The sequence below is a fragment of the Barbatula barbatula genome (genome assembly GCF_947034865.1).
Source record: "Barbatula barbatula genome assembly, chromosome: 25".
Classification (NCBI taxonomy): domain Eukaryota; kingdom Metazoa; phylum Chordata; class Actinopteri; order Cypriniformes; family Nemacheilidae; genus Barbatula; species Barbatula barbatula.
In genome coordinates this window covers 15003709-15020361 of record NC_136788.1, presented here as the reverse complement: position 1 = coordinate 15020361, position 16653 = coordinate 15003709, and the positions used below count along the sequence as shown (strand labels likewise).

Genomic DNA, 16653 nt, shown 5'->3' with positions numbered 1-16653 from the left:
GAATTCTTCTAAAGACAGAATGTACAAACGTCATACCAAAATCTGTGAATGACATCCTACCACAGCAAACGCATTTTTCTGTGCAGATCTCAGATCTCTTACAGCCGCCGGTTCACTTTACTAACAGTATTTCAAGCTTGACACCGTTGACCTTCATTCCGTGCCAAATTCACTCTAATAGAAGCAATATTCTCTTATGCAGCGGACATCTAATGTTGGTGAACTTTACAGATTTAAATGCTATCACAATGCATGCACGTGTAATGTACGGCATAATGCAATCAATTGAACTGTTTGAATAAAAATGCTTTGTGTGGTTTGTTTCATATAATTGTTTTCTTTTTTTATTCGACCAAAAACCTGAATACTATATTAGATGTGCAGGAAAGGAACGTGTTTTGTCATGTCAATAATATTAAAGGGATAGCTCAGCCCAAAATAAAAATTATATCATAATTTACTCATTCTCGTGTCATTTCAAAACTGTATGGCTATCTTTCTTTTATATATAGATCTTTTGAAGACTGTTGGTAACACCCTTGGTCTCCATGGACTTGGTTTGGTGTAGTCAATGGGGACCGACGGTTTCCAACATTCTTTAAAACGTCTTCTTTTGTGTTCTGCAGAGGAAAGAATGTGATACAGGTTTGAAATGACAAGAGTAAATGATGAAATGTTTTTTTGGGTGTGTGTTGGGTAGCCTATGCTACCAAAATATTAAAATAAAGAAATCTGTCATCAATGAAAAAGCTAACAGAATCCATCACATACCTCTCTAACTTGATATGTAAAATATGTTTAATACAAAAGAATGTAGAAACATATAATGAATATTTTCTGAAAGGAGGGGTCGTGTGAGGAGCCTCTGGCATCCTGCCAGTGCCGCCATGTTTAAATCGGGCTGGCAGCGAGTTAGGGGTGGAGACCAGCGGAGGGTTGAAGTACAAAAAACTACATTATACAACCCCAATAAAGAGCCATACTTCAATGCAGATTCAGTGTATGTTTGGATCAGAGGATAGATACAGTGTCTTTCTGTCAGAAACTTCATAATGGCCGATAGAGAAAAGGCGACGGATCAGATGAAGCTGTGGAAGGAAGGTCGCAGCTCTCAGGTCTGATGCACAATTCATTAATATACTTTATTCGATTTAATTAGGGCTTTAAATCGATATTTTCCAGCTTGCATTGCGCAGTGAGAAATCGTGCTCAAGGTCGCGAGGTTTTAGTGCACAAACACGGAGTAATCCGAGTGTATCTTGTGTAAAAATGGAAACTGTAAAGCGTGTTGCGTTATTTGAAATGTTTATTTATTAAAAATACAGAACCGTGATGTTGAGATTGCAGTGACAAAACGCCAAAGCAAAGACACGTGATGTTATTTAGGAATCGTGTTTTTGATGCATCTCGCGCTCGCCTCAAGGCCCCAAAGAGGCAAGTAGACCTGCAATTGCAATAATAATAATAATAATAAAATAATAGATTCGATGCGGATATTATACACGCGAATGGGCTGTTTTGAACTCTGAATCGTTTGAGAAAGAAAAACACAACATTTAAAGGTTTTCACGTCGGTCACGTTCGACCATGACGCTCAAAATACAAGTAAGTGAAATCCCGCCTCTCTAACGCGATTGGCCACTCGCATTGCTGACACCGCTCTCAACCAATCAAATAGCACCTGCAGACACAGGCCTCCCCGCATTTATCCCGCCTCTCTAACGCGATTGGCCAATGACACTGCTGACACCGCTCTCAGCCAATCAAATCGCACCTGCAGACACAGGCCGCCCCGCATTTATGCAACCGAGACGTTCACCCAGTTTTTGACACCAGTTGAACTTTAACCAGATAACAAGATGGTTATTTAATCGCCATATTTAAGTCTTGTGAAATAATTGTTTTGTTATTTTAGTTTTATTTACACATCCAATAAACAACAATAGGAAATCACAAACATTTGAATTAAATCCTTCTGCAATGAAGCCCTATTTAAAGTACATTTTCACAAGTGTTTTTGTAGCGTAAGCCATTAGGTTTGCATGTAAATAGCCATGAAATGCATTTTAGTTTTGGCTGCCTCCGAAAAGACCGACATTTTTAGCAGGGTTCTTCGTGGCTCAAAATGAGGCGGAGGTGGTGCCACACTTATCTTGCACGAACACGCACGGAGGCCTACCGTAGTGACTTAACCAAACACTTTACATATCAAAACATTGATGAAAACGATGATTATTGAGTAATATAAATTACTTTTATTCAACCAAACAGAAATGTTTTGCTTTTTATCCTTTTCAACTAACTTTTCAGCCAATTACAGGGTAACTCCGGCCAAAATTTCTGCCATTTATTACTCACCCTCAAGTAGTAAAGTACCCTTTAAATGAACGAGTCTTACTAAATGAGTTAAGCTCATTCACATCCTGCGGTTGACTGAGCTTTGAATGATTCACTATTTGCTAGTGACTGAAAAGTGTCAACAGATCAAACGAATCGATTCAAAGTCGTAATTTGCGTTCATATTGGCTGTATAACGCTGCGAGCTAACTGCACAGCTTAAAGCATTACAATGATGTACGCCACGTTAATTTGAGGAAACATTCAAGAAATTGAACATATTTGCATCCAAAAGAAAAAATATTCACCTGTACAGCCGTGAATCACACTAATACACTATTAGCCCTTGTCCTGCAACTCTGCCATCTCGCCGGGGTGATAACGTAACAGTGCCTCCCCTGTGGCGTAATGCCGCAACTGCAGTTACAAATGATAGTTGACAGACTGTCCAATTTTTCTATGCAGGAAAAACCATTTAAGTTTTGTCAGACTGTCATGTTATGGTTTTGTCTCAGCGGCCGGACGTCCTGACCACAGGAGCCGGTGTCCCGGTCGGGGATAAATTAAATTCCATGACGGCCGGTCCGCGTGGACCCCTGCTGGTGCAGGACGTGGTGTTTACTGATGAGATGGCACACTTTGACCGAGAGCGGATCCCAGAGAGAGTCGTGCATGCCAAAGGAGCAGGCCAGTGTGAACACACACATACACAATATGAATGTTTCTTGCACCACAATTGGGCTGAATCCATCAACATTAGTCAATAGCAACACAACTTACTGTTATATTAAAATGAATCCTCTATTTACAGGAGCGTTTGGTTATTTTGAAGTGACTCATGACATCACACGCTATTGCAAGGCCAAAGTGTTCGAGCATGTGGGAAAGAGGACGCCCATCGCTGTGCGCTTCTCCACCGTGGGTACGTCTCCGTGTGATATTGTGAAGCACAAGATGATTGTTACGTTCAGGGAATGTGTTTGGGCTGTCATGGTTTGATGACGTAACACAAGTCCTGACACTCTGAAATGGAGCCAGATGGTTTTGTAAGAGGGTAAAGGGCACATGCAGAAGGGTTGTACGCACACTCCAGCTTAAATTTACTAAAGCAGGAATAATAGTTATATCTCCTATCATACCCAGAAAAAAATTAACTTTAGGTATTTTTACATCCCCCCCACACACACAAAAGTATACGGTTGGCTTTTAGTTTTATTGTGTGGGGTTTTTACTGTGCGTTTTCTTTTTGTAGCGGGTGAGCTTGGGTCTGCAGATACGGTGCGAGACCCTCGAGGGTTTGCTGTGAAGTTTTACACTGAAGAGGGAAACTGGGACCTTACGGGAAACAACACCCCCATCTTCTTCATCAGAGATGCTCTTCTGGTAAGAGAGACGCGTCCAAATACACACACATGCAGTTTATTCATTTCGATGATGTAATCAATCCTCATTTTGTTCAGTGTGTTTGTTTTACAATAAACAATATTAAAACAATAAACCCTAGTTTGAATTCAGGTTTTAAAAGTTTGTCTGTGTATGTGTAGTTTCCATCCTTCATCCACTCTCAAAAGCGGAATCCACAGACTCATCTGAAGGATCCAGATATGGTTTGGGATTTCTGGAGTCTACGTCCAGAATCTTTACATCAGGTACAACTGAAACCTCGTACACGCCTGCGTTCTTATGGTCTCACAGAGCGTCTCGTTCATGTTTATGTGTGTATGTGCAGGTGTCTTTTCTGTTCAGTGACCGGGGGATTCCAGACGGCTTCCGTTTTATGAACGGATATGGATCACACACCTTCAAACTCATCAATTCGGAGGGGAAACCTGTTTACTGTAAATTCCACTTCAAGGTCATTTTTGTGTGCATGTGTTTATGCTCAAAAAGTAACAGCATCACAGTCATATACAACATATTTGAAACTATGCAAAACTTAATTTTTCAGACTGACCAGGGCATTAAGAATTTGACTGTCGAGGAGGCGGACCGCCTGGCTTCTGCTGACCCAGATTACGCCATCAGAGATCTCTACAATGCCATCGCCAATGGCAACCTCCCATCTTGGACCACCTACATCCAGGTCATGACCTTTGAGCAGGCCGAGAACTGGGAGTGGAATCCGTTTGATCTGACTAAGGTACCAGCATTGCCTCTGCTGACCTTCAAAGATAAACTGTGATAAAAAGAGATTTTCAGAATGTGTAAGCAATGAAAAACAGTTTGCAGGTATGACCAGTAAGAATGATTTGTGAATGATTGTGTTTCAGGTCTGGCCTCATACGGACTTCCCTCTGATTCCTGTGGGCCGTTTGGTGCTAAACCGAAACCCTTTGAACTATTTCGCTGAGGTCGAGCAGCTGGCGTTTGATCCCAGTAACATGCCGCCCGGCGTCGAGCCCAGCCCGGACAAGATGCTGCAGGTATACTTTTATCACGAGTGTAGTAGAATGAAGTGAGCTCATTTTAATAATAGTAATTAGTCATTTTAAGTGTACTGATGTAAATTGCTTCAGATTTAAGCATTAATGACTGGTTACATCAAATGACTAATCTTCTAATAACAAGAATTACAAGAATGACGAAATGCTTAAATTGCTCTTTTTTTCTCTCTCTTGCAGGGCCGTCTTTTCTCTTACCCAGACACACATCGCCATCGGCTGGGTGCCAATTACCTCCAGCTGCCTGTTAACTGCCCCTACAGTGCCCGCGTCGCAAACTACCAGAGAGACGGCCCCATGTGCCTGAATGACAACCAGGGTGAGTGATGCACATGAAAGCGAATACAGCAGCATAATCCAACATCTGTGGGTTTTGGGTTATGTAAAAATGAGTGGTCTTGTTAAAAATGTGAACAAGCGCTTAGCCTCTGTCTGTATTGAGATGGTAAACAGTTCCTGATTTCTCCTGTAGGGGGAGCCCCTAACTACTACCCCAACAGCTTCAGTGCCCCAGACACCCAGCCTCGCTTCATGGAGTCAAAATTTCAAGTGTCTCCAGATGTGGGCAGATACAACAGCGCAGACGATGACAATGTGACTCAGGTGTGTAAGCAAAATGCGAGGACGGTCATGAGGTTAGATGCGCATGTGAAGCACTTGTGTGATATTTCTGCTCTGATCTGTTGCGCAGGTGCGTACATTCTTCACTCAGGTGTTGAACGAAGCCGAGCGAGAGCGTCTGTGTCAGAATATGGCAGGACACCTAAAAGGAGCTCAGCTGTTCATTCAGAAACGCATGGTAAGGATCTTTAACATGTCATTTAATTATGTTAAGACAAGTCTGTGGAGGCATTTTATAGCCATAGTTGAAACGTTGCTCTCTTATAAGTCATGGTTCAACTAGATGTATGCACTTTGTGTTTGTGCAGGTACAAAACCTGATGGCTGTTCATCGGGATTACGGGACCGGTGTTCAGAAACTCCTGGATAAATACAACGCAGAGGGAAAGAAGGTACAAAATACACGTCACGTACAGTTGTTTGTCGTTTTAGTGCATGGCATTCATTTCAACTCTGTTTGTCTAGAACACGATTCATGTTTACTCTCGTGGTGGAGCATCCGCTGTGGCTGCAGCTTCCAAGATGTAAAATCAAAGTGCCGCCCATCTGCACACAAACACACCAAACAAACACCTGTGCTCATACTAACAGAACACACATGAAGACTTTTGAATGCGCTGTGTCACTTTGCGCCGTAAGTCAAATGCATAAATGCAAATGTAACTAATGCATCAAATCTCTTAATGGAATCGTCTCGAGTTGAAACAATAAGAGGCCTTTAATGCACAAATCAGCATAAAAGCACGAAGTTTAACATAATCCAGACTGATCGGGTTTGAATTTATTTCTTAGTTTTGGTTTTGTGCAGAATAAGGAATAACCTACAAATTGAATGTTCGTCAACTCAAATGTGCATTTAGAATTAATTCTGTGCGAGCCTTTTAATTTCCTCTTACATTACAACATTAACCAAAATAAGTTAAACTTATTGTCCGTCCATTTTGCTTTAGCCGGACGTAATTTATTTCTCATGAAATGAATGTGAATATTTTTGTCATTTTATTATGTAACCAACGAAGTTTATAATAAACAATAAATGAATACATAAGTAATACATTTGAATATTGTGGCTTCATTTGAAATCTTGGTGGCTTCCTTTATTTCTGTTTGTGTTTTGCTTTATCATTATTCAATGTTTGGAGAACCTGAATGTCTTTTTAAAACCTCATACACGCACACCCAAGTCATGCCTTCTCACAAACGTTAATGAGAATTGAAATCTACAGCAGAACACAAGATTTCCAGTGACAATAGGATACAAGGGAATAATATTGCTTCTTATTTAGTCCTTTTTGAAGTCATTTTGTCCTTTACATTTAGCTTTTCTGCAGTTAACACATCTGTTGAAAAGGATTGAGGAAACCCATTTTCAATGATGCCATGATCTTCTCAGTACCTACCATCTGAGGGTAATGAATGTAATGATTATAACAGGAACTGTATTTGTTTAATAGGAACTATAATGGTCTCTACTGGAATTTGTTTTGTTGAAGGGTTGTTTACCTTCTGTGTGTTTACACAGTCGCCTTCCTCAAGGGGGCGCACGGCGAATCAAAAAGCAGTTTGATCGCTAAGCCCCGCCCACTTCGGAACTCCTTTTCATGTTAAAAGTCACTCTGCCATCGTTTATTTGGAGGTGGAGACCAGAAAGGGTTGAAGTTGTATAACAGAAATTTTAGAAATACACAATTCGTTTGAAATCTGCTTTAGTGCAGTGTGTGTGTGTGTGTTCGTCTTCTAAAAACTCAGATAAATCATAATGGCCGATAGAGAAAAAGCGACGGATCAGATGACACTGTGGAAGGAGGGTCGCGGATCTCAGGTCTGATGCGGTTTATTTGATACTTCATATGACTTCTGTGGGTTATTTTCGCGTTGTTTGCCTGCTTTTGTTTAATACGACCATTGTACACTGAGAAATTGTGCCAAATGTCGCTATGCCGAAATTTCACAGTGCTATATTATTAAATATAGTCTGTTTGCACGCGCAGTGTAACTTTTCTTTACAGTGCATTCAGTGTTGTTTAAACTTTGGACGGTTTGAGTAATAAACAAACACAAAGTTAAGCAGCAATTGTTTTATGATTTAATTAAAGCTATGATGATTTAACACGAAATCCCCGCCTCTTGATCCAGTGCTCTAAAACTTGATTGGTCAATGGTATGACTGACACCGCGCTTAACCAATCAATTCCCTTAAATGCCTGTTTACGTGGTTCAACTTGCTTTTCTCGGTAAATGCTGATTTAGGCTTTTCTTTCTTTGTTTAAGAGACAGTTCAAGTACATAAACAGTTTATGTTTAATCATGTACAAGATAACTATTTGTGGTTATTTATCCACCACGTGCAGATCATTTGAAGTCCCAAGATTTGTTTTGCTATGACTGTTTTATTAGACTTCTTTACATTCCTCAGAAATAAAAAAAATCAATAAAAGTCATATAATATGGCAGATTTCAAGGGAATACACAATAAAATAATCATCAAACTTTTTGTGGATTTTCACCGCATTACATTTCTTGACATTGTTTTATTGTTTTTATTTAAATCATAATGTTTATTATCCCAGCAGCCGGATGTCCTGACCACTGGAGCCGGTGTCCCGATCGGGGATAAATTAAATTCCATGACGGCCGGTCCGCGTGGACCCCTGCTGGTGCAGGACGTGGTGTTTACTGATGAGATGGCACACTTTGACCGAGAGCGGATCCCAGAGAGAGTCGTGCATGCCAAAGGAGCAGGCCAGTGTGAACACACACATTACAGCGATCGAAATAGCGAGAAAAAAAGAATATCATACTGCTTCTGTTGATATTAAAATGTTTCCTTTGTTTTTTTTACAGGAGCGTTTGGTTATTTTGAAGTGACCCATGACATCACACGCTATTGCAAGGCCAAAGTGTTCGAGCATGTGGGAAAGAGGACGCCCATCGCTGCGCGCTTCTCCACCGTGGGTACGTCTCCGTGTGATATTCTAAAGAGAAAAGGATTGTTACATCACACATTGGGGTTCAGGGAATGTGTTGTGCTAATGGAACCTGTACTGCAGATATAGATCATTACGTCAAGGTTAGAAATACCGGGAAATGATGTGGTAACAGAGGTCATGACACTCCGGTCATTTCTTAGAAAACGGTTTTGTAAGAGGGTAAAGAGCAGGAACAACGGGCCTTCTTATACTAGTGAATCTTTTCTTGTTTTTCTTGTAATCTAAAAACAATTATCCATCTTTAAACATGTGCATGTATAGATATAATAAGTAGTATGTTTATGAACTTCTGTTTATTCGTAGCGGGTGAGCTTGGGTCTGCAGATACGGTGCGAGACCCTCGAGGGTTTGCTGTGAAGTTTTACACTGAAGAGGGAAACTGGGACCTTACGGGAAACAACACCCCCATCTTCTTCATCAGAGATGCTATGTTGGTGAGATAAGACACACAATCTGACGTTAAGTTTTATCACATTTTTAACATGCAGATTTATTTACATGTTTTAATATTTTCTTTATTCTGTTCAGAGACATTCATATTGTGATGGCGTGTGTTAAGTGTTTGTGTGTCTGTATGTGTAGTTTCCATCCTTCGTCCACACTCAGAAGCGGAATCCGCAGACTCATCTGAAGGATCCAGATATGGTTTTTGATTTCCTGAGTCTGCGTCCAGAATCTTTGCACCAGGTACAACGAAGACATTACACTTTTGTGGGTCGCACACATTCATCCACATAATTCACGTAGAGTCATTGTTTATATTTGTATGTGCAGGTGTCTTTTCTGTTCAGTGACCGGGGGATTCCAGACGGCTTCCGTTTTATGAACGGATATGGATCGCACACCTTCAAACTCATCAATTCGGAGGGGAAACCTGTTTACTGTAAATTCCACTTCAAGGTAAACAGATGTTTGGACCAATGTTTTTTTTGGGGGGGGGGGCTATCCGTTGCATTATCCAAAAAGATAGGTGTCCATCTTAATTTGACAACATGTCTTCAGCATGAAAGAAAACGTCTACTAAGTGCAAATTAAGGCACTGTGTAATATTTGTTATTTTTCTTTTAGACTGACCAGGGCATTAAGAATTTGACGGTTGAAAAGGCGGCACAGTTGGCTTCTACTGATCCGGATTATGCCCTCAGGGATCTCTTCAATGCCATCGCCAATGGCAGCTTTCCATCTTGGACCTTCTACATCCAGGTCATGACCTTTGAGCAGGCTGAGAACTGGAAGTACAATCCGTTTGATTTGACTAAGGTACCAGCAATGCCTCTGCTCGACCTGTGAAGATAAACTGATAAAAAACAGACGTACAGAAAATGCTGACAGAGAAAATTATGAACTATTGTGGCATAGGTCTGGCCTCATACGGACTTCCCTCTGATTCCTGTGGGCCGTTTGGTGCTAAACCGAAACCCTTTGAACTATTTCGCTGAGGTCGAGCAGCTGGCGTTTGATCCCAGTAACATGCCGCCCGGCGTCGAGCCCAGCCCGGACAAGATGCTGCAGGTATACTTTTATCATGAGTGTAGTAGAATGAAGTGAGCTCATTTTAATAATAGTAATTAGTCATTTTAAGTGTACTGATGTAAATTGCTTCAGAATTAAGCATTAATGACTGGTTACAGCAAATGACTAATCTTCTAATAACAAGAATTACAAGAATGACTAAATGCTTAAATTGCTCTTTTTTTCTCTCTTGCAGGGCCGTCTTTTCTCTTACCCAGACACACATCGCCATCGGCTGGGTGCCAATTACCTCCAGCTGCCTGTTAACTGCCCCTACAGTGCCCACGTCGCAAACTACCAGAGAGACGGCCCCATGTGCCTGAATGACAACCAGGGTAAGAGATTTTCCACCAAAGCAAACATTACAGAATAATTATGTGGTTTTATTAAAAACGTGAATGAGTCGATGTGTAAATAAGCCCCAAAGCCTTGCACTGTATTGAGTTCCTAATTTATCCTGTAGGGGGAGCCCCTAACTACTACCCCAACAGCTTCAGTGCCCCAGACACCCAGCCTCGCTTCATTGAGTCAAAATTTCATACCTCTCCTGATGTGGCCAGATACAACAGTGCAGACGATGACAATGTGACTCAGGTGCATAAGCAAGATGCGAGGACGGTCATGAGTTTAAAAGCACTTGTGATATTTCTGCTCTTATCTGTTGCTCAGTTGTGTAAACAAATGTGAATGTCTATATGTGGATTATCATGTAAAGTGCATGTGTGATTCTTGCTCTGATGTCTTCCGCAGGTGCGTACGTTCTTCACTGAAGTGTTGAGTGAAGATGAGCGAGCTCGTCTCTGTCAGAATATGGCTGGCCACTTAAAAGAAGCTCAGCTGTTTATTCAGAAACGCATGGTAAGGATCACTTTTATTATCCTGGTCTTAAAGTCCCAGTGAAATAAAAAATTACAATTCTTATTTTTTCAAGAAATATTGCAGCGTATAGTTAATAGCTTATCAATGTGGGTCATTTTCTTTTCAAAGTTCATCGACCCTTATAATCTCCAGTTAAAATCTGAAAATGCACTTGAAATGACTATCCATTGGCAAGAGCATCTGTTAACTCCTCCCTTTCAACTGTCAGTCTGCTGCCAGTTTCATTTCATAATCAATGCAGCAGATGTTTTTACACATCAATCAATTAGCAATTTTCTTTGATATTCCTTTTAACTCGGAAATGTGTCAGTATACGGAAGTAAAACGATCGCAACGTCCGGTTCACGGGGACTTTAAACTAGACTTGAGAGTTCATTTATGCCCAAAATGGTTCCGACATAATATAAATGTAAGTTTTGTGTTTGTGCAGGTTCAGAACCTGATGGCTGTTCATCCAGATTACGGTACCCGTGTTCAGAATCTCCTGGATAAATACAATGCAGAGGGAACGAAGGTAGAAACACGCACGCACGTACGTAAAAAAAATTGCTTGTCATTTAGTGCACAACATTTATTCTCTATTTCTCCAGAACGCTGTTCATGTTTATACTAGTGGTGGAGCATCCGCTGTGGCTGCAGCTTCCAAGATGTAATTCAAAAGTGCTGATTGTCTGCACAGGACTTTACACACACAATAAATATACACATTTGATCGTACTAACACACACATTTTTTAACCAAAACAAATACTTATACTGTAATCCATACAAATTTTTTTATGAAAGATGATGATGCTTAATTCATTCCTTGTCAGCAAATTTATTTGTCAAAGCATTAAAAATGATCATCTGATTAGTCTAACCAAAAAGAGGCCTTTGAAGGGATATTTCACCCCAAAATTGTATAAAAATGTCTGTATGAATGTCTTTGTTCTGATGAATACAGAGAAAGATATTTGGAAGAATCCTTACAACTAGACATATTTTGCCCGCTATTGACTACCACATAGTAAGATACAATGATAGTCAAAAGTGCCCCAGAACTGTTTGCTGTCCTACATTCTTCAAAATGTCGTCTTTTCTGTTTAACAGAACAAAAATATGGTATAGGAATTTTTCCGACTATGGGAGTCAATGGGGCAAGATCTGTTTGGTTAAAAGCGTTCTTCCAAATATCTTTCTCTCTGTTCATCAGAATAAAGAAATGTATACAGATTTGGAACAACTCGAAGGAACATTATTTTTTTGGGTGAAGTTTGCTCTGAACTAATCAACCTTTTTACCTCACGCAAAATTGCAAAGAAAAAACTGAATGTTTAACACATTATGAATGTTTATAGCTGACTAAGTAAAAATAATTGTCTGACCCTTTTGCATTAACCGGACATAATACTGTTCTCATAATATGGATGTGAAACCCTTTGTCATTTTTTAGTTCAATAAATCTGCATACTGCATCCCTGTGAGTGAGTTGTGAATTAATTTGAAATGGTTGTATTCTTTTTTAATGTTTTCTGAAAATCTCCCCAAACCTTATATAATCATTTTTACAACCTGGTGACATGGAAAATTACATTTTATCAGCTAAATTATATATAAAAAGGTTATTTTGTCCTTTTTGTAAGCTTGGCAACCCTTCGTTACGCATCTTGGACATTTTTGTGATAATATTTCCCGTTCATTTCTGTATGAACTACTTTTGAAGGCCTCCTATTTGCTCCTTTGTCACTGTAAGGGGGGATGTTTTTGCTGTCAGAACAAAAAAACATTTAAAAAATTGTTTGTAATTGTGATCTGGGTGAAGGATACAGCTTGCACACGTCCCTTTTCTTGGTGTTCTGATATTTTCCATTTTAAAAAGACAGGCACAATCCTATAAAGTAAGTTGACATCCAAACCTTATGTACGAAGTATGTTTATATGTATAACAAGACCTGATTTCTGTGTGTGTTAAATGTCTGAGACAGAAACTATAACAAAAAAGCAGCACCCTGCCCTGAGCTCTCTAGCATCAACCACAACTCTCTCTCTCTCTCTCTCTCTCTCTCCTCATTTAACTCCACCCATCTTTCATGTTGTATAAGTAGGGTTCTGATCTTCCTCTTCACAATTCTCTTCAGATTCTTCTACAGCAGTTGACCCTTGACCTCAGAAGATGGATAACGCTACATACAGCTACGTGAACGACTGCACTCCGCTCACTAACTGTAAGTCCGGCCGTAAGGCGGCTGGCTCGACTGTGGTCAACATGAGCCACGCAGGCAAGAATCCACCGAACGACTATCTGGTCTGGTCCCTCTGTAACACTCTCTATGTCAACTTCTGCTGCCTGGGGTTCATGGCTCTCATCTATTCCATCAAGGTGAGAATCAGTCTTTTTTTCAATATTTTGTTGTCTTAGAATTCACAGAGGATTCTTAGAGAGACAGATTTAGAACAAAACCACAGACTTTGAAATGACACGTTTACAGATTTCAATTCGATTGATATATAGAGAATCTGAATCTGACTTTCTGTGTGTCTTATAAATAAATGATCTTTTTAAAACCGTGCTTTACAGTAAAAACAAATGTTCCTAGGAGGTTCTTTATGGGACTGTATGGTTCCACAAAGAACCTCAAACATTCACAGAATGTTTCTGTTAAAAAAATGTTTTAAGAGTTAAGGCTATAAGAAATGTTTCCCCTTTTGAACTGATATGGTCCAAAATGGCTCTTAAGAAGAGTCCTTTGGTAGAAAGAGAACCTCAACCAATACAAAGCCAATAGTGTCCCGAGAACATTTGGGATATAAAGAACCTTACAGGGTTCAAATCTAGAGCTCTGTATGGCAAACAAAAATCTTTTGGGACTACTATTTGATTTCTAAATAATGTTTTTTAAGGAACCATGTTTACTATATGTTGGGGTATTCTTTCTTTGCGTTTATTCTTTAGCATCTTCATTGAGTTAGTTTTTGAAAGTGTAGTTATGAAAAGGGCCCTGTTTTGAAAGCCCTGTAAGGGAATGTTTTTTATAATATTAGATGCCCAAGACTCACTGTCATTGTGGTTTTGTGTTCAGGCCCGAGATCAGAAAACCCTCGGCGACATGCGGGCAGCGCAGGAATGCTCAGACAAGGCAAAGTGGTACAACATCTTGGCATCGGGCTGGAATCTTCTGATTCCTCTGTTCTGTCTGGGTCTCCTGGTTCTGCTCATCGTTCATCTGGGGAGCTCGCAGGGAACATTTGATTTCTTTGGCGAAGACGGATTCCAGAGCTTCATGAAGCTGTTCAGCAGATAGAAGATCGACACCAGGAATCGCACCACGTGAACTCAACTTCCGGGACTGTATACTCTTACACCACTTTGACAATGTTTTCTTGAGCTAGGTCATGAAATATTATTATTTAGATTTTTTCATTATTATTTCAATGTACTGTATACTGTATACTCATAAGTATATCTGCCTCACAATTCAATTTTGTACTTTAAATTGGCTTAACAATATTTAATAAAATATTTAATGTCCTCTATAACTTTTTCGCATATGTTTCTTTGGACAGATTTAATTTGGGAAGATTTCTGTGGCCATTGTATGAACAACCATTAAATGAATCCTACTCATTCTATTTTTTTATATTTTAATCTGGCTGACTTGCAATAATTATATAAAACACAGGCATGCAAGAAATTGGTTTGGGACTAAAACTCTACAATGGTAAGAGTTACTTTTTACTATCATTTAAATTGCATCTATGTAACCAAATGACAAATCTCAAACTGAAAATTACAACAAAATGTTGTTACGAGTGGCTGCGTGTCTTTCTAATATAGATTGTATGTGAACACCGATTTTTAAACAATAAGAAAATCGAAGCGTTTTGACACATGTTGGCTTTAACATTGGTGAAAAGAACAGGTTAACGTGGTTAAATTTGGAGATTACCAGAAATCAGTAGATTTGTGTTTCTCGTGTTTTAAAACAGAACAAGTGCTGTGGTTTAGTTCTTATGTCTGTGTGCTCTGTAATGTTCTGCCATGCGGCCTGTGCTTACAGCGGTGGCCCCTCCCGGCCTTGTGGGTATTTTTACCATTGAAATGACAGAGCTTTGTGCCAGCCTTCACTACCCTTCTATTTCAGTCTATATGAAGAGTGGACACAGATGTGCAGTTACTCGATTACAGAGCAAAACACACAAATATATATATATATACATGCACACACACCCTCATGTACAGTAGAGCTGCTGCATGTGGGACGTACTCCTGTAGCTGCCATGTATTACTTATAATATCCCTTATATACGGGAAAAATATGCACGTTTAATTAAGGAAATTAGATCTTTTTAACTTACTATAATGCATACATTATGTACTATTGAAGTATTTTTTAAATAAATAAATATACAGTCATACTGTTAATACAATTAAATAGGTATTTATTTACATATTTTCTGGCTCGCCTTTAAACTCCGGACACCGTAAATTTATTAACACAACCAAGTTTATTTTATAAATAGGTTAGTGATTCAACATTTTATTTATGGATCGTTGGATTACTGGGATAAAACCAGGTTTAATAAAGGAATATACATTTACAAAGAATATGTAGATGGTCTGAAAGAGCAAATCTGGAATGCATACTTAACAAAATGTTAGGCCTACTTATTCTCATTGAGTTCATATGTGGACAATTCTATAAAATAAACTGTGTGTGTAAATGTATATATTTAGGTCATGTTTATGTATACCTAAAACATGACAAAAACCTCTCTTCAAGTGTGCTATTATACTTCTTTTAAAATAAAATAAGAAAGTTTACTTTTAGTCTACTTTATATGTACTTCTAAAAATGTATATTAGTAAATGAGTACTTATAGTTAACTTCTGTTATGCTTAAGGTCCATGATGTCCCAGAACTGTCAGTTGCTAACATTCTTACTCATAATACTCATATTTACTACATAAAGTTTACCGAAGTAAACTTAAACCATCCTTAAACTTTGCTTTAGTATGCTTTATAAAATAAGCTTTCTCTCTGAGGAACCTATTGAGATTTTTGTGTGTGTCTGTATAAGCTGTCCATGTTTCTCTCTGACGGTGATTTTATTCCAGCTTTTGCAGGATTCCTGCTTTCAGGAGGAGGCAGGAAGGTTTGCAGCTCCTGTGGTTTGAGCACAACCACACTAGGGAGGATCACACACATAAACACCCACCATCTGAAATTATCCACCGGAGGAGACGTCTATATGCAGCAGATCTGTGAGTACTGAGGGATAATCTTACCATTCCGCCTGCTCCGAGCCTCACGGTCTGTAATGAAACTCACTAGATTCTGGGTGGTTTGTAGCTTCTACCCAGTTTTAATAATAGGTGGGCATAGTAAGTCAAATATTCGGCCTTTAAGATCAAGGTTTAAAGCACTGGTTACTATGGCTTTATTTCACATACTCAAATAATTGAAAGAATATTTTGTGCTGCTGTGTTCTGAAATGCAGTGATATCACATTTTAGGTCTAAATTTTAGGTACATTAACTGTACACTGGTCACACTTCATTTCGCTCTTGGGAATTGTCGCCCTCTATTGTCTATTAACAGAAGAAACATTTGAGTGGTGATTGAGTTACTACATTTCTTTGTTTTTATTTTATTGTTTATATAGTCTTTGTAAAATAATGTATTTTTGTTATAAAATAATGTTTTATTCATAGGTGCAGTGACCCTGTGACCCTAATGTCTTAACTTTAAGACTCAAGGTAAATTTACAGTTTATTTAACTACACGTTTACTGTATAAATTCATTTATATTTAAGACATTTCTTTATTATTGTTGGAACTTATTCAGTCCAGTTTTTATTCCGTTGGGTTAAAGGTTGCCAACAGATGGTGC

At 39.1% G+C, this 16653-nt stretch overlaps 2 protein-coding genes across 6 annotated transcripts; both read left to right on the top strand.

Moving 5' to 3' along the window:
- Positions 1-881: 881 nt before the first annotated feature.
- On the top strand, positions 882-12244 carry cat (catalase). 5 transcript variants are annotated; one of them, XM_079449659.1, is made up of 13 exons: positions 882-1115; positions 2853-3024; positions 3149-3259; positions 3590-3720; positions 3882-3986; positions 4067-4192; positions 4286-4477; positions 4608-4760; positions 4959-5097; positions 5251-5381; positions 5470-5577; positions 5708-5791; positions 5865-6453. In XM_079449659.1, exons 1-13 carry the CDS (start codon positions 1053-1055, stop codon positions 5925-5927), a joined length of 1578 nt encoding a protein of 525 aa, XP_079305785.1. In that variant the 5' UTR covers positions 882-1052; the 3' UTR covers positions 5928-6453. The 5 variants fall into 5 exon arrangements, with proteins under 5 accessions (XP_079305785.1, XP_079305787.1, XP_079305786.1 ...); XM_079449661.1 differs by lacking the exons at positions 882-1115; positions 2853-3024; positions 3149-3259; ... (8 more) ...; positions 5708-5791; positions 5865-6453 and adding exons at positions 6983-7221; positions 7973-8141; positions 8244-8354; ... (8 more) ...; positions 11211-11294; positions 11371-12244; XM_079449660.1 differs by lacking the exons at positions 882-1115; positions 2853-3024; positions 3149-3259; ... (8 more) ...; positions 5708-5791; positions 5865-6453 and adding exons at positions 6983-7221; positions 7970-8141; positions 8244-8354; ... (8 more) ...; positions 11211-11294; positions 11371-12236.
- Positions 12245-12891: 647 nt separating this feature from the next.
- ifitm5 (interferon induced transmembrane protein 5) lies at positions 12892-14293 on the top strand. The gene is made up of 2 exons (XM_079449658.1): positions 12892-13141; positions 13842-14293. Exons 1-2 carry the CDS (start codon positions 12935-12937, stop codon positions 14061-14063), a joined length of 429 nt encoding a protein of 142 aa, XP_079305784.1. The 5' UTR covers positions 12892-12934; the 3' UTR covers positions 14064-14293.
- The last annotated feature ends 2360 nt before the right edge of the window (positions 14294-16653 follow it).